This window comes from Sinohyriopsis cumingii, chromosome 19 (assembly GCF_028554795.1).
Source record: "Sinohyriopsis cumingii isolate HCF-2022 chromosome 19, ASM2855479v2, whole genome shotgun sequence".
NCBI classification, from domain to species: domain Eukaryota; kingdom Metazoa; phylum Mollusca; class Bivalvia; order Unionida; family Unionidae; genus Sinohyriopsis; species Sinohyriopsis cumingii.
In genome coordinates, this window is record NC_142979.1 from 56433203 (window position 1) to 56461118 (window position 27916).

Here is a 27916-nt window from a genome sequence, read left to right on the forward strand (position 1 = left end):
GTTTAGCAGTGTAATAATATTTCCTGTATATTCTGCAAATTTAAGCAAGTTACATGCAGATTTAAATGAATTCTAATAATTTTGTTTCTGTTGATATACTTGAACATCCTATGGTCTGGAGAATGCATGCATCCATCAATAAATAAACAGTCAACAGGACACAGATTGTGTTTATCAATGCAAAATCCAGTTGATATTTGTTTTGGTATTCCACAAGACTGTTCTCAGTCCAATTCTCTTCATTCTGTACAGTCAGTTGTCCTCAAGTGTCATAGATCAACATCTGGTGTCTCGCCAATTGTACGCTGATGACACTCAAATAGACAGATCTAGCTGCCCAAATGAAGTGTTTGATCTAGAATTAAACTCAAAACCTGTTCACTATGCTACATTTTGTTGACTGGCTCCAAGTCCAATATACCTGTCTGATCTTACCCATGCATATACCCCATTTAGAAACCTACGCTTCTCTTCCAATACATGCATTATCATTTTTCCCACTGTTAAAATGAAGTCAGGTGGACAACGTTCTATTGCATACAGAGCCTGGCAACATGGAACAAATTGCCCGTAGATCTTGGACACAATGAATGTGATCTCATTCAAGAGGATTCTTAAAACTCACTTATTTTGACTACAATAGCAGACATAAAGACTTAATGTTTACTTTCTTAATTATTGTCAGCTTGTTTTTATTTTGTAATTTCATGACGTTTGTTTTTGTAATATTGTCATTGTATATGTTTTTGTGTGTTATCTTATATTGCAAAGTACTTGGAACTCCTAAAGAATAAGTGCTATAGTAAGTCAATAATAATAATAATATTATTATTATTATTATTATTATTATTATTATTATTATTATGTACTTCCCATTGGCCATGTGGATCATGAACTGTATGATTAGTACAGGGTCGGATTACCCATTAAGCACACTAAGCATGTGCTTACAGCACTAACCCGACAGGAGTACGAGAAAATTCAGATTAATTGTTGATTATAAAACTGAAAAAATTATATATGACCATTTTGATATGCATGTACAAGTATTTTGATTTGGAATGATAGCAACACTTGTATTTTCTCACCTTTTTAGATTTTAATACTGTATAGTTTTTGTGGGGTTTTTTATTTCACATTTTGTAGGGAATGGAGGGTGGGCACCATAATTAGTTCGGTGCTTACTGCTCTGGAAGGCTTTCATCCAGCACCCAATAAGCATCCAAATTGGATACTAACAAGAGACCTGATCTGTGGGCTGGAATAATGAGTCTGATGCACTGTATCAGGCCTGTGGGCTGTATGTTTGACACACCTGATCTAGATGTTTGTGTGGTTATGATTTACAAAATAATTGTCCACAGACTGGTTAACATTTTCCACTCCCCATATGTTTTGAACAATCCACAATAATAACTAATTTAAAAGTCCTAATAATTTAGCATTTTAAGTTTTCTTTGTGATCAGTAAACATTAAGCTTTAAAAGAGCTTATGGTCTTACTGGTTCACTCTTGTAATTCTTGTTCAAAGGTTACTAAGTACTGTTAATAAGAGCATGGGGCCATGGGTGGCAGAGTGGTCTAAATGCCTCACCTCTGTCCATGTGGGTTTGAGTCTAGGGCTTGACCAACATGGGCATGTGAGAAAGGTTTTTGGTAACTATCTGTGAATCTGTGGTTCTTACTAAGGTTTTCCTAGGTTCTTCCTCCACCAGCTATACTGGCTGCCATGTATAGGCTAGAAATGTTAAACCCCAAACAACAACATAAAAGCACAATGCAGTTATCTCTAGGTAGCAATTAATTGAAATAAAATTAACCTTATTTTACCTTTTCTGTATTCATTTTGTATAGGTTTTACTTGAAAATGTTTATGTCTTGGGTGTTAAGAGAACTTATTCCACTTCTAATTACATCTGCTATGTCTCCTCTAGACACAATACAAAACTGAATTTGGTCATGCCATTTCAAAAATTTAAATTATAAACACATTAAAAATAATTGTTACCTTCATTAAACAAAGGTTTTAGATCTTCTTGATCGTATATGTAGAGAACAATTTTAGATTTATTATGATTTAAATAATTGAAAATATGAAATTCTCTTCCTCAGAACAGGAACTTTATTGGTATGTTCCTTTTTAAAACTTGATTTATTTGTCTCACCTGGATTGGCATGATGGAAAAATGGGTTGCACTTTTCCAGCAGTTTTTATTAAAGATTTAAAAAAAAAGTTCATAGCAGTCAGATACAAGGGTGATAAATTATTCCATTGCTGCAGGTAAGTGATCAGTAAATCACTTGTTTTATGGAAAATTATGTAAAAGAATGAGTTGTATGGCAGTTTTATACAAGATATTCAGGCTGGTTCAATAGTATTGTAAGCTAGAATTGTTTGTCATTGATATCTAACTTAAAATTGACCAGATACAAAAATTAGGTAGATTGATGGCCGTATATAGATGGATAACATTATATGCTTAAAAATCCTTGTTGGTGAATGTAACTAAACAGACAGTATGGATGACCTAATGGTTACATGTATTTGATTACTGTCCTGTGTTTGTTCTTATTGTTAGTATCAATAATGAATAATCTTGCATTTTTTGATCTATTTACAGTAGTCTGTCCTCAGAAAATGGATAAGAAAAGCAAGGTGAGGGTAGTAATTCGAGTGAGACCACCTCATGGAAACCAAGAAAAAGTATGTGTCAGTGTGGAAAACAACTCAGTGGAGATATTCAACCACAGAAATGTCAATGAAAATATTAAGTATGAGTGAGTACAAAATGTTTACCTTTGATAGTGATCTTTATTTTGACTTCACGTTGTATTTCATGTGAAACTTGAGATGAAACATTTTAAATTCATTGTATTTACTTTTAATTTATTTGACATGTTTTGTTAAATTGAGCGTATTGAAGGTTGATGGGGTACTCAAAAGATTTATATTTTGGAATTTTTTATATTGAGGTTACAGCAGTAACAAGTTTGTCAAAAGGGGGGGGGCGCAGAGGATGAAAATATTCACAATCGGTTTGAAATGGCAAGGGAAAATGTACGACATTTTGGTGTTTTTCTTTCCATTTTCTTGCCTGATCAGTTCACTCAGTGCTGACCATTGTTTCTCTTTGATGAAAAGAATGTTCTCTTGGAATGTTGGTGACTTCTTTCATAGATAAATTCATGCCACCTACAGGAAGTTTTTTTTCTCCATTTGTGTCTGTGGAGATTATTATAATATAGATTATTATCAATCATTCATTGGATTAGGGCCATTCATTTTTGAAATATTTTGCAGAATTATTTCATATGCATTCTTACAGACCTGTTTCCCTATTTTTTGCCCAGAATCCCAATTTATAAAAAAAATGCAATGTTTTTTCTTCAGAATACGTTTTTTTCATGGTGGCTGTGCAAAGAGAACAAAGGTGATGCAGAAATTCCATGATGATTGCTTCAAAGTCATACTGTGAAAATATATCCATTTCTATTGTTATCATTTATGCTGATAATTTGAATTAACACTAAATAGCAGCATAAAAGATGAAAATGGAAAAATGATAGGAATGTGAATTCCTTTGTAGAGGTTTGGTAAATACATGTACTGATATATGGTCTCAAACACTAATCCTGATTTTTTTCTCTCAAATTCCCGATGTTTTTCCTTTGGCATTCAGATTTTCTTTCCATTCAAGGTGGGAGCTCTGCTTTTACATAAAAAAGCATAAAAGATGAAAACGGAAAAATATATATATATAAACTGTGAATAGGTCATGTGCAAGTAAATTTGTAGATTTAACAGGATGTCAATTATGACAAATACTGGTCATAGACCAGAGGAGCTCTAGGGATGGCCTGTTGTTTGTCCATCCAGCCATTATTGCTAACTTGCTTTCTCCTTATGCACACACACACATACATACATGCACATTCATCCCTTGGTCTAGTTTATCGTGATTGAAAATTTCGCAATGTGGACATGCAGTATTGCTATCAGAGTAGCCATCTTGAAAATCTTGATATTGGTACTACTGCAATCATCATGAGATGGAGTTTTTACTGGAGGATTTTATATCATATGACGCTTAGCTGGTCCTGTTGGCTGCAGTGAGTTTTATCCAACATTTTAGACCATTTAATAGTGGCTCCATTTAACTCCCATTGCTATATACAACATGAATGATTTGAAATCATATTATTACCAATTTCTGGTCTCAGTTACACTTGGAAGACATTACGATGTTATCTTCAAAACAGAAGAAATAATATAATTTCCTCGTGCAAAGAAAATCTCATCTAGAACTAATCTGAGCATGTGAATAAGGTTGAATACCAACAAAATCTATCACATTTTATTTCCTGAAGAATTGATGCAAAAGACTGCTGCAGCCACAGTTACTTGTATTTGTTTCCTAATGTGCTGTTTCAGGAGAGGATTTTATATTAAGAGAGACCTCCCCCTTTATCAAAGAAAAATGGAGGGGAGGAAGAAATGGTCATGGATCAATATTTATTTAAACTTTGATGTCTCTCTCTCTTTTTTCCTGCTCCACTTTCTTATAGCTTAACTGAAATCAATATCTTTGACCGATGTCACCTATAGTTATTTAAGCATTAATCTGTTAATTCTGAGTATACTCTTCCTTTTCCTTGTATCAATATTGTTCTGTGCTTTTTGAAGAGGCATATATATACAGCTAGCTTTGCCAGCTTGAACATTTTGGGAAGCTGATCTTTGTGACTGTTATATACAAGTTTCCAGAGATCAAAGCTTATATTTTTTGGATACATCTGCTCCAAAATAGGATTTTACTAACATAAACTTTCTTTGTTAAATCAGTAGTTTACTGACTACTATGCCAAATTTCTTATCTGTTCAGTAATGCTGTATAATGGTATTTAGTCCATCAATGCTTGTGCATACAGAGGTATTTTTTATTCACTTGATCTTAACCCTGATATATATACATGTATGTGGTTTTGTAGCATATGATCCTCAGACTGAATTTGATTAATTAAAAAAATTAAAATTGCATTATGCTTTAAAAAAATCTGTATTTTAATTAGGCTCAGTATTCTGCCATTTGTATATTTAATTTCAGAATACCATAGAAAGTTTCATGCCATCTAGTTTTTGTCCATTCAGCATATACATCTGACATTTATTTAACACCATTTCAGGCTCAAAATCACTCACTGGTGTCTCCATTAACGCATTCCGGCTCCAATAATCTGATATACTTCATAACTTATTATGTCGTCACTATCATCAGCAAGTATTTGCCAAACGAAATCATAATGAACCACGCCAGGAATCAGGCATTTTGGGTTTTAAGGTAGCTCGTATTTCAAACACGCATTTGTAAAACTTTCTTCATGAATGGTTCAAACTACGCCATTATTTTTATTCGTGGGCATGTAGTTCTAATCAGATTTAGTTCACAACCATTCATGTCATGCTTGAAGAACCCAGCTGTTGAACATTTGCTACCCAAAAAATCCAGATGTCTTGACAAGAACAGTTACATAAAAAGTGTATACTTTGCAGAGCACATTTTCATATGTGGGACTTGCAATGAATTTGTGAGAGTTCTCACATTTCACTGTTCTCCAAATGTATGATTTCATACAAATTTTGAATGATCCACACAATGGCACACCGTGACAGCATCTCTGCTGAAGTACTTGACATATCTAATTGCTTTTCTGCAAAGTCTTTCTTGTTCTGCCAATACTTTCTGTTTGTCATGCAGAGAATAAGCTACACTGATTTCTGATTGGTAGCTATTGTTTAACCTGGAGCAGAACAAGCAATAACCACAAATGAGAATTCAGTCTAACAATTTCAACATGCAACACACCATTAGTGTAGCTTTCAAATCAACCAAATGAGTCAAGATACAATTCAAAAGTAGAAATTATGTGTGAAAGTGGTTATTAAATGACGAGTAAAGTACTTCATTATACACATGGAACACGTTTGAAATGTATAGTATATGCTGAACATAGTTCTGGGTTAAGATAATTAGCATGAAATGGGGGGGGGTCCAATTATGAACCATGTCACTTTGTGTTAATTTTTAGACAGCAAGTGGGTATTTTCAAAAAATTTGTTTTTACTAATAAACATGAATGCCTGTGACTGCAAATGCTGTTTCAGATGGATTGTAATTTTACAGAATAACAAGGCAACTAATAATAATTATTCATGACTGCCAAAGACTAAAATAATTGTATATGGTAAGCATCATTTTGTATTCATTCTCTGTCTCTTGTATCATTATATGTATTGTTTCTGCAATAGATCAGTGAATCATTTCACCCTAATAGAGACTTTTTAAAGAGTGCATAAAATATGTTTTCATTTTTCGGGAAATGGATTTGAGATGAAAATGACACCAATGCCAATAAAAGACAAAAAAGTTTTGGAAGAAAGTTGCATTTGAATCGTGATGTTTGGACTTATGAATGAATTGTTCTGATGGGTAAGTGCGTGTATTTTCATTTGTTTACAATGTTTGATGCAACTGGCATTGTTTTGGGGTGTTTTACAAAGTTTGAAGAATGCAGGTCTGATATAACACTTTTCTAATTGCGTTCTTTGTGGTAGCTCTTGAGAGAATTTGGATTTTTCATTTTTGGCATCAGTGATGTGTATAGTCTGTGTGCCTGGAACAGTGTTTTCTGAAATAGTTTGTTCCACACAGCATAGAGAATTTTATCCTATCTGTACACCAGTAAATTTTCTGGTCAGCTTCACTTAATGCAGCTATCAGTATTGTTACGTACATTTGATTTAATTTTTATTTGATTTGATTGTTTGTGGGTTTTGGAATTTTTTTATTTTCTTTACATGTCAGTGTAATGTAATTTTGTTTTCTAGGAATTTGATGTTTTCCAGAAATTCATTTTGACCTGAATCTTTCCATAAATACCTAATAATAGAAACACTGTTTCTATTTTTGACTTAGTTCCTGGCCTTGATTGAGGTTCAAGTAAAAAACTTTTATTCTTGGAGTAAAATGATTGGTTCTTATCAAGGACATATAGGAGCTATGTGATCTTTATATGTCAACATGATCACGTGATCATCTATTTTTCAGTAAGGCATTTCCAAAATTGCAAAATACTTAGTATTAATAGTGATGTTTAGAGAGAGATCTCAGAGTTTTTCAGGGGCTTTTAAACACTTGATATCAAGTTGTTTTCTTCTGTTGTGACCAATATTGAGTTTTTTAGTTTTATTTTAATTTTTCAGATTCTAAAGATTAATTTGTTTCTCTGGAAAAAATTTGTGCTTATACAGAATTCTTAAACAAAGATATTTCTTAAAAATCTTATTTGGATTTCCAAACCTGGAGGATTAAATATTGTGTTTCTACAAGGAACTGTAGACTTCAAAACAGTATAGGTTACAGTATATTTCATTGCCTTCCGTCTTGGATTCTTTGTTGGGATTCGAACTTGAAATCGTTAGAACATTTCAGTATTAGGACTTCTAAAATTGTATTCATGAATTATTCTTAGATTATTTGGATTTGATTCTGGAAACCAAAAGTTTTGTTTTTTTTTCTTCATTTTTACAGGAAAATGAATTATTTATTATAATTTTTCAAAGCTTGTTGTTTTCACTCTTTCTTGTGTTACTGTTTATTCGAGCCTAAACACGTAACATAAGAGTATCTAATTCATTTCACACAAAGTATTTAAAACTAATTTGGTACTTTTAGTGACATTTAACAGTGCTGGCTTTAACATTTACTGACTTAGGCTTACATTTAGAATAAAGTTCACCATGCTGTGTGGAATGAACTATTGTTTCTAGCATAATACCAAATAGCTTGTGTGCATGTGTCTGTCTTTTTCAAAATGTTTTATATGGTGTGTTCTTAAATTTGGAGAGACCTTAAGTTGCTATATGGATTATTTGTGTTCTATATCTGTTGTTATTGTTGTTTGATTTTAGAAAACTGTCAGGCACAGCAGAATACAACAATGGTTTCTTATTTTTAAAAGTAGTTTCTATTATGTAGACACTATGACTGAGACGACCAGACTGAGATAAGAAAAGTAAGGTTAGCAAAGCAGCTAGTTTTCTCTCTTGCATGGATGAGAAAATATGAACTGAGTCTGTTTGATTATTATGTCTCATATGCCTACAGTTAATGTCCTCTTTTAGCTTTACTGCAGTGTATGACCAGAACTGTTCCCAGTTGAAGATCTACACAGACTGTGTCAGACCCCTCCTGGACTGCAGTCTACAGGGACAGAACATCTCAATATTTGCATATGGACCCACTGGTGCAGGTAAGGATAATACTAACAGAAAATGTGTAAACACAGTGCTCCATGTTTCTTTCAACATCATTTGGTTCTCTTCTGTTTTCATCTGGGGTCCATCTCACCTAGGCAAAGTAATGTTGAGGTCCTTATTGTAGGAGTATTTGTATGCATTAGGACACTCTTCAGATCTGTCAGTTTTTAGATCTTTTGGTTCTTAGCTATCCTGGCATTGATGCCAAGTGATCTTAGGTTAAGTCCTTGCATCCATTGCTTGTGGCCATATTTGTTATTCAACTTCAATCGAACTTGGAATGTGGATTTATATTGTCAATATATTGGATGAAATGTGTGATGAGCAAGATTAATTCATGTTATTTAGGTGATCTTGGGCCTGATATGGTTACCTTATTACCATTCTGTAGTGTCCTTATTTCAGATCAAATTTATTATGCATTAATTGAATGCTTATATTTGGTGAAGTGTATTCATATTCATGATGTGACCTTTCATCTGATTGGCTGAGTTTGTTACCACCCCCACCCACCCTGCCACATTTCTGATCCAGTGCAGTGAAATAGTCTCATCATACATTATATCTCTGAATTTATTCCACTTTGGTTTGTATGTGACCCCTTTAAAAAAAGTTGCCTTTCAGCAGTTTTAAATTATCTACCTACCCTATCCTATGCACCTACCCTATTTTGTGCAAGCACTTTTTGCCCAGGTAGCATGCAGTTTTGTTCCAATGGCCTGTACTAGGCACTTTCAGGATTTCTTTGCGATTCTTTATATCACTTAACTGGAACCAGAAGCTTTTGCTGATAGTCAGAAGGAAACGTACTTTTTTCCTTGGGGAAGACCTTTTGAAAAACTGTAATGCCTTTGGCAGTGGCTTCTGAACTTTGATGGTCCATTTGGAAGGGGACTTAATTTTCTTTGAGTGAACCAGAACCTTATTTACCATTTCCTTTTATTGAGCGTTAATATATGTGGATATCTTTCCCTTACAAAATTACAAAATGAGCAAGAACTATGTCAAATAAAAAGTCCACAGTGTGGAAACTACTTTTTCACCAGGGACATTGCATAATGTCAAGCTCTCAATAACAAAAAAGTCAAAGCACAGTCTTTTCATGTGGCAAAACACAGGGCTGAGGACAAATAATCACAAACACTCATCTTCAGGATGAATGAGTTTCATGTGTTACTCATAATACTTAACACACTTCTCCACTAGATTACTCATTTCTAAAGAAGCACACGCATCTGATTTAAGCTTGATACTAAAAAGGGTTGAAATCTTGAATATATTATTTTCTAATACTTGTCTCCTTAGACATACAAAAAAAATGACGCAAGGATTACAACTCGAAATGGCAGTTGCACAAATAGCCATTAATTTCTTAATGGCATTCACCTTTACAGTGACACCTTTTAATATTCTAGGTGTCATTATTTTACTTTTCAATGAGCTATGCCACATCTTTATGAGTTATGATATGGGAGAAGTTAATAGACAGAGATGGCAAAATTTTTATGATTTTCATATGTTGTTACTCTTTTCCTGATCACCAGTATTTTCAGTTCTGTGTGGTTTTATTAATACATTGTCAGCCAAAATAGGGGCCCTGAGTGGTAGAGTGGTCTATAGTGCTCACCGTTATGGATCACTGCCATCTCACCTCACTGCATGGGTTCGAGTCTCGAATATAGCCAACGTGAGTCTTTGAGAAAGCTTCCAGTAGCTTCTTGTGGGTCAGTGGTTCTTTCCTGGGTTTTCCCGGGTTCTTATTCCACCATTTATACTGGCCACCATGTATAGGCTATCTTGTGCTGAAAAATTGCGTTAGACTCTACAACAACATCAGCCAAAGTACAGACACCAGCATATATTTATATAAGTATGTTATTAATTTTCAGACTACAAACTTCTGTTTGAGGTATTTCTAATTGTCTCATTTGCACCAACGTTTGTGCTAAATGATTCATTTTGGTTAAACCTTTCTTATAGAGAGCTAGGCCTCAAGGTAGATTAGTTTTTAGCTAATTGTGTTACCCTAAATGATTCATTTTGGTTAAACCTTTCTTATAGAGAGCTAGGCCTCAAGGTAGATTAGTTTTTAGCTAATTGTGTTACCCTCTTTAAATAAGGTCATTATTATTATTATTATTATTATTTATTATGCATGAAAGCCATGACAAAGAAGATTGAAGAATGGCCAAAAGTTTAGGAACATTTTTAGGTGATTACATAAACTAGATTTTGACCAAATAGCTGATTTCACGTTACCCATACCTGTAGACCCTTACAATTTTGCTGTAAGTCTTACAGAAATGAACCTTAACATATGGACTTGCAGAATAAAGGCACAAATTATGGAAATACAGATGTTTGCGGTAAAATCCAGATACTGGCTTGTTCATGTTTTGATTCATATCCAGATTTCATATTAGATTTAGTGGAATTGATCAGGGAACCAGACTAACTTTACCTTTGTGCCTCATGTGCTTTAAATTGCTTGTATTTTGTGATGCATAATGTCTGTGTGATGAACAATTATGTCCAGCAAGGGACATGTTAGGATGAAAAGTACAATAAATGTCTTTACGTTTTAATGGTAGAGAAAAATAAAATGGAATATTCATATTCTTGGGAAAAAGTCAGGAAGGGTAACAGTTCCATTTAGTGGGCATCATGTGTTGATTCGAGTATGTCACATAGTGGGAAAGATGATTGCCATCACCACAACTTTTTTTAAAGGAATATATTCATTTTTTTTGAGAGATATCAAGAAACCATAATTGGAATTGGAGTTTGTGAAGCTGTACTGGAGGTAAAGTAAACTTTACAAACTTTTTAGTTGAACACAATGTTTACTATCGAAGCATTAATCTTGAATCACACTTCTGGACTTGTAAATCCATGTTTTCCGGCTTGATAATAGTAGTACATAATATTTTGTTTCACCTTACCGAAAACTGGTCTAACTTAAGAAAGAAAATTGACTGCCCTACTGTCAAGGCCTTGTTAGGGTTGGCAGGTCTGTATTTACCTTCATTATAAATAAGTTACAATAGCATTCGTTGCAAGAAAGTTAATGATAATCAAATGAGACACTTAAAATAGTGATTTCTTATGCAAGTTGGCAATATTTGTCGTGTAAAATGTAATTACATGGGTATATAAATATCTATCGGCATCATCCCATGTACATTACAATACATCAATAAAGCTTTAGTCTTATAATATCGGTTACCTGCAGCAGTGGTAACATTGCCCTGACCAGTTGATAAATCACACAAATTTTGAAATTCTCGGTCTCTTAACTTCCCATAGGCCTGACTCATACAGATATGCATCAGGTTATTGAAATTGAATATTTCTCCACATCACAATGATGCCTAAATTACTTTATAAAAAGTGGCACTGTAAATGCAAAAACCATTAGGAGGGCTAAGTATAAAATGGAAGATGTTTACATTTTCCTATTGTTAGTATCAAACTTACATCAGTACTGGCATAAAAATCAAAATCATTTTGTTTTCTTCATGTTTTAAACTGACAAGTAGGCAGATTGGGCCTAAGTTAATTACAACTTACCCACTCAGAATGTTAGGGAGGCCCATTGCCACGAGTCAAAACAGCATACAAAACACATATCAGTTTTTAAAAATTGTCTTATTGGATGAAGACTTTTCAAATAGATAACATACTACAAATTATGCAACATTCTAAAACTGATGTGAAAAAATCACAGCATTATCTCTTGTACTTTTTTAGATAATGCTTTCTAAAAATTTAATATTTCATTACAAAACACATCAGGAATATGCAACATTTAGCTTTTTTGCCATGTTTGTTGCCTTTTTTGAGCTTTGCACTTTATCCAAAGTCTATAAATTACTCTTAGTTTGATCTTGATATGAGAAAAAAAGAACAACTCTGGTTACTTTACTTTTATTTACAAAATCTGAAAAATGACCAAATCTTTCCAAACATACAGCATTTTCTCATGTTCATCAACCAAATATTTTACTAATTGTCTCGCCAGTAGCTTCTCGTGGGTCGGTGGTTCTTCCCTGGGTTTTCCAGTGTTCTTCCTCCACCAGTTATACTGGCTGCCATGTATAGCCTATCTTGTGCTGAAAAATGGCGTTAAACCCTAGAACAACAACAACAACTAATTGTCTCACCTTTGTAGGTTATCTTTAAACAGTTTAATCTTTGCATACAATGCTACAGGAACTACTACTTTTATGATGTACAGCATTGCAAACAAATAGACAAAATGGTCTTATAATTGCCATATTATGCATTTTTCTTTCTATCAAACATTTAGAGTCTATGTGTCCATCACCAGAAAATGGAAAGACTCTGTTAATCAAAGTAAACATTGTTTCCAAGTGATCTACAGGTCGCCTAAATAATAAAACACCAAAAACTTGTTTAAAAAATATGTACATTTCCCATATAATTAACTAAAAAATTATTTCAGTTTTCTTAGATTTTTAAGGTGAGATAATAAAAAAGGACCCAACATTTCTTGCAATTTAATATTTTTTCTTTCAATAATAAAAACCATTATGCTTATTTTTCTTAAAATAAGCATGAAAGGATGCCTGAGCCAGTTCACTCAATTCAATTTAATGTGTACTAAATAATGTACAGTGCAGCATTTTGTGAAATAATTTACAATCTTGTATTTTCCAAAATTTTATAACATCTGATGCTGCCAGTTACAGTTTTACAAAAGCAAACATTATTAATTTGTGTTCCTCTACAAAAAAAAGACGGTGCTCTCACACAATGTCAAACTAGAAACATAAAAAAACACAGTGCATGAAAAGGCCTAAAACAAAATGTGAACAATGTACGATAAATTGGCAGACAAGTGTAACAATATGTGGCCTTTTACAGTATCTGACTGAAATTTTCAGGATTTTACTCATCTCAAAAGGTTTCTCTGCTGAAAAATTCCACTCATGCTTTTAAACCTTCTTACCAACTTTACATGCAGTGTGATACTTTGATGGTTTTAACACAAGAAAATTGTGACATATTTAAGGTCTCCTCATCTGATGAGTTCCACTCACTCTCTGAATCTTTTTTACTAAATGTACATGCACTGTGGTACTTGGATGATTTTAACACAAGAGGTTGTGACATATCTAATGTCACCTCATCCGAAGAACTCCAGTCCCATTTACCTGCAGGATTTACACCATTTATATTTGTTTGTGTATTCAGGTCTAGCTTGTAATTCCGAATTATAACTTGCTTCATGCATGACTTTGACATACTGGTAGATCCTTTCATGCAATCATGATTTTCAACACAACACAATCTATTGACTGTCCTCCACATTTGAATTTGTTCATATTTTTCAAAGCTCTGGTCTCTACACGAGTGTGTTCTTGCTTTTAAAATTTGTTCCTTCCGTTTTTGTTTGTGTTGCACTGGCATTAGTCTACATTTTTTAATTTTAGCATCCCTCTCAACCTTCCCTATCCGAAATTGCCGATTGACTTGCTCATTCTTTGTCTCTTCTTCTTGGCGCTCAAGCTTTGCATGCCTCATAAGCAACACTACAAGTCTTGTCCAGTGGTATGTTATCACTCTTGATCCATTCAACTGGTTTATCTTGCTTGGCAGCAATAAGGGAGGCCACATTCACAGGATTCATCACTGGTGCAATCATCATTTGTCTGAAACAAGTTGATCACAAGAATTTTAAAAAAAATTAAAATTACTTCATATATATGACAAAATATCTTCAATATGCATAACCTTAAGTCTTGACATTTTACTAAACTTCATTTTCATATAATTAAAAATGCATTTAATATCCACCCAGCAGTCTCAGGATGTGGTAACATATTAGATAGGACTGAAATATGGTGTTACAATAACAGTATATGGATAAAATCTTCTAAATGTCACATAAGTATGAATTTTCATCAAGAATGTTGGTGTTATATGGCCTATTATTTTCCTAAATTTCGTTAAGTTCCATCTTGCAATTTAACAGTTACATATGGATGGATGAACAGTGAACACTAATCATGATGAAATGTGGGGATAGATATCATTGTTATGAATCCATTGAATCGGGTAATTTAAACAGAATGCCAACAAAATTGCTTTGGAAAGATTGACTGATTGATTGATTGTGGTTATATGGTGCACCAGCATTGTAATCTATTTAGTGCCATAGAAAAGGTTAAATTTTAGATTTGAAATGAATTACCTAATATTCCAAACAAGCTCTCAATCCTATCATTTGTTGCATCTCCAGTGGTATTGGCAGCTTTCAGGAGTATGTACTGCATATTGACCGCCATCAAGGTGTCCAAAGTTTTTCCTATCCAGCTTTTGCTATAACTGAAAATGAAATAAAAACTTGTACAAGAACAAAGTACCCTAATTCTCTTATTAAAGGACTTGTCATTGGCTTGTATTTTCATCTGACAGAACATTAGCATAACAAAATTTGTTCTGTTTCAAAATTGACAAGATGCTCTTTAAATTTAAGTCTTTACTGTAAAATGTATAGCAGTGATTGGCTATTTATACATATCAATCCATACCATGAAAATAAATCTATTTTATGCAAGTGTTTAATTATCAACAATTAAATCAATCAGAAAGGCATACCTTTGATAATGTCCAGTACTGTATCAGAACTGTGCACCATCTGGTGGATGATTTCATATATGGTTGGTATAGATCAGGGCCCATGGCTCCTTCCTGAAGCAGATCTTTTTCGGTAACAAGTCCAGATGGATCCCAATTTCCTAACTTTCCAACAACTGAAGCATTATATTCATTCATCTCCAAAGGCGATTTCACTGACTTTGCCTTCTGCAGTAATGGAGTGCAAAGGTAAAAGTACAGTAGCAGGGCTCGAATTTAACACAAATTTCTTTGTAGCCAGAAGGTCTAGTATATTGAAAAATTTACTAGTCCTGCCAAATCTTTACTAGTCCTGTTCACAAAACAATGTCACACAGCTTTTATGTACGTTTACCGATTCAGTTTTAAAGTTTTAACGACCCACAACAAAACTGGATGTTTTCTGTGTGTTTGTTTTTGCGAATTGCGTACACCAGTTACACCACATAACGTTCCTTTCCTCATCATAATTCAGCCATTCCCTGTCTTTTGTCCAAGTCTTCTGAAATTTTTCATTATGCTTTTCCCTATCATAAGAATTATTCCTCATCATTCTCATTCAACTTTTGCTTTTTTTTTCCGGTGGCTGAACACCTTATCAAATGCTACATTTTGACTGTCTTATAAGGAGGGAATTGTGCCTTGTTTTGAAATACGAGATGTTATAGTATAGCTGATGCGAATTATTTAAAGCAAGAAAATAAATGGCACAGTGTCCTTTATATAAGAAAGTCAAAGCAAGAAACACGTTTCAAAACACGTGTCTTTGCCCCCTACCACAATTAAATGGCCTTTCCCTAACAAAGACTTAACTTCAGCGGATGTTCTCCATGATCAAAGCAGTGGCTATTGTAAACACTGTTATAAAATATTAGCATCAGAAGATGGTGTTAGTTTCAGCTTGGAAAAGGTGTGTTCCCATCAAACGAAGCCATCTGACACTTGGCGCATTGTATTTAACAGCTCCAATTATGGTATCATAAGTCGTAAGTTTTGTAATTGTTCCTAATTAATCGAACCTCAATGTATTGTTGAAATCAATAATAAGACGGAAAATTTTCAAATCTTAGATGCCCATGCTCAGAGATTTTAATAACCAACAAATGTGCGGCATTCTGCTTGGATATCTCCACGTGTATTCAATTATTTGTTCATTCTTGTAAAGGAAAAATATAAAAACTATTCGTATCATCATAGAAAAAGTAGTTGTATGGAAAGGATGTATCAATGACGTAATTGTAATAAATTGATCTAATTCTTATAATTATTTCGATGGAAATGTAAATTATGTAGTTTCCTGTTTGGGTAGCGTGCAAAAAAAAAGAACCTTAAACAAAAAAACATGCAAACTGATTACTTTGAATAGTTTTTGCCATGTTCTTATGTGTGGTATATCGCTTTGTAGTTTGTTACTATGGTTGAGTAAATAAAGTGTGATACCACATCATTTTTTCATTTAATTCGTTATCAGATTAATTAGGATCAATTACCAAAAGGGATGGAATCGCATTCTGCAGAAATATAAGGTAGCAGTTTCCTACAATTGGTCTGAACAGTTTCGATCCAGTATTTTGTACACTGCAAAGAGAATATGCTTTGAAATCATTTCCTAGTCCATATTCTTTTCTACTGTGCTCACATAGAAACTTGTTGCATTCACAAATGTTTTTCTTGCACCAACCATACCTCTTCCATTGATATTTTTCTCGCATAGATACAGATATTTTGCACTTCATTTATTTTGTGGGCTGCACAAGTAAATGCATACACTTTGGTTTCATACACAGATGCATCTTCACTCTGCTTTCAACTCCTCCTTTTCTTGAAACAATCGTGTAACCTTTTTCTCATTTGCTGCTGGTCCGACATTCTGCCATTGATTTGCATGAATGAATATGTTAAATCATTGGGATCCAAGTCCAGTGGATCAGCAATGTTATGGAGTTCTGTGAACTGTTCTTGCAGTTGCTTAATTATGTCATCTGCCTTTCCTGAAGTTACTGGACTAACAGTTAGTGTAAAGAATTTTTGATTCTTTGGATCATCATTTGGCAAAAGTTGTATAGCATGAGCAACCCAATGAATTAGATGCTTAGTTGTTCCATTGGACTGGTGACACAATGTTGACTTTTCACGGTGCAGTTCATATGCTGTTCTAATTTTTACTAATGCCCCTGCCTCTGACACCATTCTCTGGGCTGTACTTCTACTTGGCAGTGTCAGGTTGCTGGTGTCATATTTTCTAAAACTATTTTTACAACAGACTGCACTGTATTTGCTGTATTACCTTTTGTTAATAAATCATAATACAAAAGACGTACTTCTCCCTTGTTTATCCCTCCCTTTTTTTCTCTAACTGCTTAATTTCCTCTAACCTTTGATTGAGACTGTCAACTGAAAGTTTGTAAAGATTTTTTACACTGTCAGCAATTCCAGTAAAATACAATTCAATTGATTTCTTGTCCGTTTCAAACTTATTCCTTGTAGCTTCAACTTTTTCGTGCAGATCACAAATATTTATAGTGTCTCTGAACCTTATATTGATATTTCGGTATTCACAGTGTCCATTTCATGTTGCTGAAATTTCAGCTTGATTGTTAAGTCCCTCAGTACCCTCGTTTTCTGCATTAAAAGTTTGTTCCTTGCCATGGGTGTCAATTTCTTTTTTTGTACTCATTGACTCAGGTCCAGTCATTCTTATCTGCCCATTTTGCTCATTCACTAAATTTCTCAACTATTTATTTTCTTGTGCAACTGTTTCAAAACCAGTAGCCTGTGCAGTGTTAATTTTTTTGAGTTTATTATTTTCAAGTAATACGCCATTGAAGCTCTTTCTTGCTGCATTTGACCTTGACACCTTCCATCTGGGGAACAGTATTTAAAATCTCATACCTTTGATGTGAATCTGAATGTACATTCTTCTTTCTTTCAAGCACTATTTTCTAATTTAGAAAAACGAAATCATAGTATCCTTTACTCCACTGTCACCACGAACATGGAACCTCTTCTGTATTTCTGTGAAAGGCTTGTGATGCCTGTTGTACAAAGCACATAGAGCCTTGCATTCTAGCAAAGAATTTGTAAAATGCCAAAGCCACATTTTCATAATTTCATACCATAATGACCCACAAGTAGATTCTTTCTTGACAGTGAGGCTATATGCTTCAAAGTTTTTGGCAGTATGGATGTACCAAAAAAAATTGTTCCATTGTGAGATTCTTAAAATAATGCAAAGTTCCAGATGACACAGGTGGATCAAGTGTGAGCAAACTTTCTAAAGACTGAAATGACCAGTTTGGAATCGGATAACTCTTCAAACCAAATATCACCTTCTAGAAGCACTAGTTGTGCATACATGTCTTGAAAGACAATTTAGCTCAAAAATTAATTCAACTGTATGGAATTAGTAAATATAAATATTTATCAAATATGTTTAACATGTCCTTTGAGTTTTGTCGATAAATGACATTATGAATGTATGAAATTTATGTTGACATTCATATGTTTCTTCAATTTCTTATGGGCTTTAACATTATTTTGGCCATTTAAGGCAAAATTAGATACTGGGTTGGGGACAAATGCCAAGTCCTTATAATTATTATAATTGTAAATGCTCTAAATGCAAAGACATTTTCAATTTGACTTATATCACTGAAAATTCATTAATAAACCAGTAATGCTTACTAACATGTACTATTGCCATGAATTTAGATAAAAGCAGAGGGGTGGGGGGCTGCAAATTGCCATCAAACCTTCAAATACTGAAAATGGTATATATACTGGGTTTTAAAACTATAAACTAATGAATAACTGATTATTAATTAAATTGACAGTAAATATCATAATAAAAAAACACAAAATAAAACAACCTTCATTCAGATTGATTATTCATAGTTATGTAAGTTTATAGTGAAACATGTATTGCATTTTCCCGGTAAAGTTGCATCCCCAATTAAAGTTTAGAAACAACAATGCTAACTTATTATTAACATACTTTTTAAGAGTTGTACAAATTGTTTCCATTAAATGCATGCTGATCTACATACTCTGAAAATGTGTAACATAACAGCCCATTATCACTGACCTACCGTAAACGTGATGAGCCATAGTGGCCATTTTACTCCAGGCACCCAATTATCTTGGAATCTTTAATTCGAAGTGCGGCATATTAATGCTTGCAAAAGATATGATTTTGGACTTATTAAATGCAGTAAGAAAAGTTTGATCTATCTGACAGCGCACTCCTTAAAATAATCAGAAATACTGGAACAAAAAGAAAAAACTTACCCATTTCTTTGTTCTGGCTTGTTCTTTCTAGTGTGAATCTTGTGGAAAAGGTCATAGTGTCAGCTATACATTATACCCAGTTTTATTAGTTGAAACTAACACACCTCCATGCACAGAGCAAATCATATTGTCCATTGTTTAAAGAATGCGAAGCATCAATACTGTTCATTAGCAGGTCACTGACCCAGCCGCAGTGGAGTTGTAGTGACTGAAAAGAAAACAGCTGATTACCTATTTCAAACTCATATTAATTTCTTTATTTTTGAAGGGAAAATGATCAAATTTTCAAGAGATAAAGAATAGAAATAAATCAAGATGGTGGTATAATTTTTATTTTTCTTGTTCATGGGAAACCCATCATAATTAAAGGTTAAAATTGGATTTTCACCTATTATGATATCCGTGGGTCTCTCTAAGAATGTTAAGCAATGTTGAATGTTGGCACTTGAAAAGGGTAGAAAATGCATTCAAGATTTATTCTTAAGGTAAGATTCTGCACTTACTTGGCCCATTATGCAACTCTAATCTGGTAGGCTTTTGGCCTAATATGGGAAAAGAATCCTCTATCAAACTACGACACAGCGTGACGTGTATAGTGTCAACATTTCTTGGTAATTGTTAGGTTAAGCAAAATATCATTGGTAAAGACTTTTGAATAATCAATGAAAACCAGGAATTTCTTTTCTTTTTCTGTTTACATTTATTATGCAGAAAATAGCATAAATTTTAAAGCAGTCAAACTGGCTTTTTGCAAAAACACCTGTGTATCATGAATTTATAAAGCAGTCATACTGGCTTTTTATGTATGTATGTATCAATGTATGTATGTGCATATGTATTTATGTATAAAGCAATCAAATTGGCTTTTTGCAAAAGTCCTATGTGTATGTATATCATGTATGTATAAAGCAGTCAAACTAGCTTTTTGCAAAAGCCCATGTGTGTGTGTGTGTGTGTCGTGTATATATAAAGCAGTTAAACAGGCTTTTTTCAAAAGTCCCTACATGTTTGTGTGTGTGTGTGCAGTCAGGTGTGAGGATAGGTAAGTAGAAGCATGTATTAATTGATAGTTTATGTGCATTGCTGCAGGAAAGACCCATACTATGTTGGGTCCAGCTTCTGATCCAGGCATCATCCCACGTGTCATCAACAGCCTTTTTCAGCGAATTGATGAGGAAAAGAAACAACTGGGCTTTGAAAATTGGAAATACAAGGTCTCCTTCTCCTATCTGGAAATATACAATGAAAAGGTCTGTAAAATTTGCATTGTGAATGGTTGATGTCTCTTTTGATACAGAGAAATATAAGAACAGCATAATGATCTTTCTGCTGGCATTGTAATCATTATAAAGTTGCTTCAGTGTCATCTTTGTGCACCTTTTAACCTGGAGTTGCCGTCACTATCATGAAAATTTATGTTAAGTGTTGATTACAGTTTTTTATAATCTCTTTGATGGGTTTTCTTCACACTTGCGATGAATCTGATAAAATTCAGTTGGCGACATGCAGGCTTGTCCCTTTGATCTTGGGGGTCAAGGTCACATTCATAGAAAATTTGCATTAAGGTTTTGATGAAAGTTTTATTATTTGTTTATATTTCCTAAACCCCTCTGGAGTTTTTCTTGATATATGTGATAAAACATAATGAAGCTCAGAAAATTCATTCTGCATCATGTGCTCTTGTTCCTTTGAAATTATGGTCATGGAAAATTTCTGGTAAGGCTTTGGTTAAAGTTTTTTCATTTTCCTAAACCCCTTGAAAGTTGAGCTGAAATAAATAACCCAAGGGTTGATAATTTTGCTGATTCAACATGCTTATCAATACAAAAGAGGGAAAAACAATAGTTATAATAAAAGTTACTGTTAGTCTTCATCGACTATGAATAATTATTAGTTGCCTTTTTATTAAATGGAGAATTCATATCGTGAGCCATTGTGGCAGTTGTTTTGTATTTGTATGGGATATCGGCTCTGAACCTTGTATGAGGAAATAACATTAAGTCTTCAGATTTTAGTTTTGCTGTTTATAGACCAGAGGAACTTGTGCGATGACTGGTTGTCTGTCATCCATCCTTATCTGTTATTACTAATCCTTCTGAACTACATGGAGGATTGCAAAGAAACTTTATTTAACTTTCATCCTAAAGTCTAGTTGGTCCCAGTTGAAAAATGTGCTTTACAGATGTCAAATATGAAAGATATAGCAGCCATCTTGAAGATTTTGCTGTCACAGCTCCACCTGGATGGATGGTCAAATAGACACTGGGTCAAATCACAAAAAGTCTTTTGTGATGTCTAGTTGATCTTAATTGATCTGACATCTTACATGACTGCTGTGGCAGCCAGCTTGAAAATGGTGCTGATCTGACATCTTACATGACTGCTGTGGCAGCCAGCTTGAAAATGGTGCTGATCTGACATCTTATATGACTGCTGTGGCAGCCAGCTTGAAAATGGTGCTCATCTGACATCTTACATGACTGCTGTGGCAGCCAGCTTGAAAATGTTATTGCCGCCAAACCTGAATGGAAAATCATATTGACATAGGGTTTTTGCCATAATGCTTCTTATGATAACTACTTGATCCTAAATGAAAATAGTGCTGACTTGACATCTAATATGGTTAACACATCAGCCAGCTTGGAAATCTTGCTTCTGATACTTCTTCTGAAGGAAAAGTCTTATCCACATGAAGAGAAGTTTTCACGCTAGTTGATCTTAAATGAAAATGGTTCTTCTTGGAAATCCGGTATGCCTGCCAAAGTAGCCATTTTGAAAAATCTTGATATTGCTTCTCGTGTGGATGATCATTTCAACCTAAAGGTTTTACTAAAAGACTTTATTGTTTAGTTGATCTTAGGTGAAATTTAGTGTTAATATGGCTGCCATATGATAATCTTGTTTTTGCTATTCCTTAAGTACTGAAAGTTATATCAGATGAAGTTTTCACCAAAATCTTTTTGTTGTTAGTTTTATGTAAAACTGGTACTGCTTGGACATCCAGTATGACCACCACAGCAGCTGTCTTGAACACATGTTATTGCTATTCATCCTGAATGGAAAGTCATATCAACATGAGATATTTGCTAAAGAATTTCTTATGATATCTACTTGATTGAAAACTGTACCGATCTGACATTCCTACTATGGCCTTATCAAAACTCATGTTATCACTACTTCTGCACAGAAAGTCATGTTATCACTACTTCTGTACAGAAAGTCATGTTATGACTACTTCTGTACAGAAAGTCATGTTATCACTACTTCTACACAGAAAGTCATGTTGACATGAGACTTTCACCAGAAGATTTCTTATGATGTTTAGTTGGTCCCAAATGAAAATGATACTGCTCTGATCTCGAGTATGGCCACTTCAGTGGCCATCTTGAAAATGTTGTAATGGCTATTCCACCTACATAGAGAGTCACATGAATATTGGGTTTTTATGAAAAGACTTCTTGTGGTGTCTCCGGTTGATTCTAAATTAAAATGGTGCTGAAAGTTTTGAAACTGTTATTTTTGCTACTCCTGAAGTGATGTTGACAAGGCATTTTCATGAGAAGACTTTTATGATGTCTGCTTGTCCTAAGTAAAATGATACCAATCTGTTATCCGTTATAGCCATGACTGTTTCCATCATCTTGTTATTGCTGCATGGTCAAAATATTAAGTGTTATTGATATGGGGTTTTCAGTGGAAGACATTATAGGGTGTCTGTTGGGCCTATATGAAAAAGATACTGATCCAAAATCTTGTTTGCTGTCACAAATCTAAATAATGGTCAGTAATCACAAGATGCTGCTTTTTTGGTCAGCAGCTTTGAAATCCCCTTGCATTCATATTTAATCATCTAAACCAAGTAAAATGGGGTAAAAATCTTATATAGAGTGGATAATAAATGCGGGCGCAAAAATACGTACTTCATTGGCATGGTTACCATCTTAAATCGCTGCATATTACATGAAAAGTACACCTGTAGTGAAAACAGAGACTTAAGGCATATATAATATTTTACTTTATTCAGAGAACCAGGCATTGGTACATATACGTGTATATTGTTTATATATACATGTCTAATGTGTACCATGAATAGAGTATCAACACTGTGTACTCACCACAAATCTTGTCACATATATTGAATCCACAATACAAATAATTCCATCAAAAAATATGAACACAGAGATTTAAAATATTCAATAATTTTGTCACATGTCATATAGGTCTGAATTCAGTGGAAATAAATAGCACAATCACATAACGAATGATGAAGCACATTTACTTTTTAGTACATGCCAAGTTGGTAAAAGTTAGTTTGCATTTTAAGCCACCTTTGGTAGCGTTCATAAGCATAAACCTTTTTCCTGCAAACAGGAAACTTTCACGGCGCAGTAAACGTGTTCCAGTCACGTTGGAAAATGAAACAATCCATCAGATTCCATTGCTTTTCTTTAAGTTTGGTACTGACTTCCTTTGAAGAAAGGTTCTTTATTTTTATGAAGATTGTAATTGGCTTTCTTTGATGAAAGGTGCATGATTTATTGAACTCACTACTAAAGGACAGGTTTGGAGAATCAAACAAATGTCCATTTCTTATTGTGGCGGCAATGTCATTAATTGTATTGCATGATTGAGATTGATCTTTTTAAAAATTATAGCCATGATTGTTTCCATCATCTTCCAATGTTACATGATTATAACATTGTTATTTAGGTGCAAGACTTACTACAGCCCAAAAATACTGATCTACCAATCCGTGAGGATGCAGAAAAAAATATACTTGTGCCTAATCTTGGAGAGAAAGTCATTGAGAATTTTGATGATTTCAAAGTTCACTTTGGTCCAGCATCAAACAACAGGTGAGAAGTCAGTCATCACATTTGGAACATTTAATAAAGTCATGGTTTAAATTTTGGAAAATTAAACTTTATTTATTTTCTGTTGATTACACAACAAGTTCTCGCAATTTATAGAGCATGCTCAGGTTGGAGTTAATCCAATGGCCTTATACCCCGGACTATTAATTTTTGAAGTCTAAAATTTTCAGAGTCATTAGTTTGGGGAAAATGCTATTTTCATAGTTTAATAAAGTGGGTCAAGTGCTTATTTTCTTATGATAATCACTTATCTACCTTTATCTGGACATTCTGTACTTAACAGAATCCTTGACTTTGTCTACTTTTATCTGGCCATTTTGGGAATACAGAATACTTGACTTTATCTTGCCAGTCTGGTTATACCGAATACTTGACTTTATCTTGCCAGTCTGGGAATACAGAATACTTGACTTTATCTTGCCAATCTGGGAATACCGAATACTTGACTTTATCTTGCCAGTCTGGGTATACAGAATACTTGACTTTATCTGGCAGTTCAGGACACTTTGAATGTATCTACTTTTATCTAACCATTGTGGTATACTGAATACTTGGATTTGTAAGACCATTCTGGGCATACTGAATACTTGATTCTACCCATATTCATAATATGTTTATTTACATCCTGGTGGTCATTGATAACTGTTGCCTGTGTACATGTTCTATTACCACTTGGCATTGGTTAGCAATCAGATTATTGGCCATTCAAAGCATGTGAAACAAAAAGAAAACTGGTTCGATTAATTAGCAGTGTTTTAAGTGACTTGTAATTTATTTATTCAAACCTGATCCTCATGAACAAGCCAACTTTTGATTTAATCCAGTGAGTCAATCCAATGAAATTAATGAAAAGCACTTTATCGACATTTGTGTCAGTTCCCTTTATGAACTGATTAAATGGCAGTGATGATTCTTTTTTTTATATTTGATTATACAGAGGGTTAACTTCCACATCCAATATTGTGTTTGACTCAGAACAATTAGGCTAATTAAATAACTGCTTCTGTTCATATTTTAAAGACATAATAGTATGTTGACCACTCTGGCGGCCTAGTGGTTAGTGTCCACCTTGGAAGCGGGAGGTCGTGGGTTTGAACCCCGGCCGAGTCATACCAAAGACTTACAAAAATGGTACTAACAGCTGCCTTACTCAGCGCTCAGCATTAAGAGATTAGTGTTAGGACTGGTCATCCTGGTGTCGGGATAATGTGACTAGGTGGGACATCATGCTACATATCTGTGCATGATGCCTTAGTGCTAGACATCACTATAAACTGCCACACTGCAGACAACGTAGCGATATAACTGAAAAATTGTTAAAGCTACATTAAAAATCCTAATCACACACACAAAATGTATGTTATGATCCCTTTAGAAGTAGCTGTCAAACAAGGTGATCTTTACTATATTGATGAAATGAGTTTACTAAATTATTTTCACAAGGACATTAGCAAGGAAGGTTCAGAGAAGGAAAATTCATGTGAAAGTGGAGGGGTAGAATGTAAGACTTCCATTGAGTATTAGGTAACTGTTCTCCAGAGACATAAGTCAACTTTGTGGCATCAAAAAATGTCAGCTATGACATGATGATATTTTCAACCACATTGATAGCTATCCCTTCCTTGAATTCATTGATTCAGAAAGAAAAATAAATGTTTGGCTATTACTGCAAGCAATATCCCACACTAGCACAGGCTGCAATTTCAGCCAGTGTATTTGTCAACCAATGTATATGTCAGTGGAACTGACAGTCAGGATTGAAGCAATCAAGTCTCGTGACTGTTCTGGACCTCATAAGTCCTGTGCAGGACAGTACCTGCATGGTTAGCCAGCATGTGCAGAAAATCCCTGAAGCTGAGTTGCTGGTACTCCACTTGGAAAACCTCTTTCAAACGTAAATGAGACTGAAATGAGAGATCTCTTTATCTCAGCTTGCAATCGGGACCCTGAGTGGCCAAGTGGTCTAAAGCGCTCACTGTTCCAGATCACTGCCATCTCACCTCTGTCTGCATGGGTTCGAGTCTTAGGCTCGGCTAACATGGATACATGAGAAAGCCTGCCAGTAGCTTCTCGTGGGTCGGTGGTTCTTTCTGTGGTTTTCCATGGTTCTTCCTCCACCAATTATACTGGCCACCATGTATAGCCTATCTTGTGTTGAAAATGGCATTAAACCCTACAACAACAACAACAACAACAACATCAGCTTGCGGTCTATCTTTGGTTGAACTATGGTGTTATTTAATTTTAGATCAGCCCTTAATGTTTAAGGTGTGTAAATGCACCTACATGGTCACATCAGCATTCACTTAGTCAAACTGATGACCTCATAAGAATCCTATGTCCAATCAGATAATCTCATGACCCAGATTTCATCACCGTCTGAATTGCTAGAAACATCAGGATGAGTTTCTAGCCAGAGTTTCCATTTATGCACTGGTACTCCTTCCTTTGCACCAATATCTTGGATTTAGTCTGGGGTGCTTACCAAGAGCCAGAGGCATTTGTTATGCAGGGCCTGTTGTCTTGCGAAGAATCTTGCCTTCACATCAATAGTCTAGATATGGAGGCTGTTTTTCTAGCACTTTAGCATGTCAGTCATAATATACCTCATATGTCAAAAGGGGTATTCATGCCCCTTGTCTCAGCTTGGAAACCTCCTCCATTGGACAGCTTTGGCGATATTCTCAGAGACCTCATTGCTGGCAAGAGAAATATTCTGGCACAGAGCCAGTCCAGACAAGGGTAAGCAGTCATGACAGAATGATCACTGCACTAGCCCATAGCATAGACATTTTCATCTTTGGGGACAGTCAGTGCTAGACTTCTTTGGAACAAAGTTGAGGAAACAAGTTTCCTGGTGATTTATATCTAGTGTCCAGCCAGAGGGCATGGACAGTTGACCCCATTAGTCTGAGATGGAAGTGTGTGAAATTCCATTCTTTTTTATCCCAAACATAAACATGTGTTCTCATTTTCTAAAGATAATTGTGATTTTTGAATATTTCATTTTATTACATTAGGAAATTGAGACTTTTTGATAGTTGCATATTTTCAGGGTGTAGCATATGGTTACAGACATACAAAAACAACTTTGCACATTCATGATGAAAACCATGTACTGTATATTCAAAAAGAAATCAATTTAATGTTTTGAAGAGTACTTGTTTATTTTGTTGTCATTTAATTAAAAAAGTCTAAAAAGTGTCAGTTACCATCAATTTAAATTTGACATTTCTTACTCCTTAGTATCTAATTTGGCACTTATTTAGTTGAGAAGTCACACAAATGCATCTACTCACAGATAATTTCTAATTTGGCACTTATTTGGTTGATAAGTCACACAAATGCATCTACTCACAGTTAATTTACTGTCTTTTTACACTCACATACCTAGGTAAAAGCACTCACACATTGATCAGGGAGGGCACAAGTTTATTGCATATTTTAAAAAATACCTTTCATGCATGCATAATATGTACACAGATGCCCATAATACATCCATAAAATGTAATGAGATAAAATGTACAGAGAAAGCTTGTATTCTTTGTATTATGATGTTATCAACTGATGGTCTTTGTTGAAATGTAAAGTTTGACCCTTTAGATTTAGAATTTGACTTGTATATTTAGTCTTGGGGTTCTGAGTTCTACTCTTTTGAGAGTACCAGACCTTCAGTTTCATCTTTATTTCACTTATGCTTCAAAACTTTGAAGGGCTTCATGGATTGACATGAAATGTGATGCGAAACCTTAGATTGGGACATCCTAGGTCACGTTTGATTATTTTCTAACAAAAC

General features: G+C 34.3%; 1 protein-coding gene and 1 pseudogene across 1 annotated transcript in view; one reads left to right on the forward strand and one right to left on the reverse strand.

Annotated features, from left to right (window-relative positions):
• The window catches only part of LOC149775745 (kinesin-like protein KIF22-A), a 92308-nt gene that overhangs the window by 3488 nt on the left and 60904 nt on the right, over positions 1-27916 (forward strand). The window contains exons 2-5 of the mRNA XM_089944482.1: positions 2622-2778; positions 8183-8310; positions 20336-20496; positions 23957-24102. Coding sequence (XP_089800608.1) covers positions 2639-2778; positions 8183-8310; positions 20336-20496; positions 23957-24102 — 575 coding nt within the window. The 5' untranslated portion in view covers positions 2622-2638. The remainder of the gene's footprint in view (positions 1-2621; positions 2779-8182; positions 8311-20335; positions 20497-23956; positions 24103-27916) is intronic.
• LOC149775746 (uncharacterized) lies at positions 13845-19301 on the reverse strand (annotated as a pseudogene).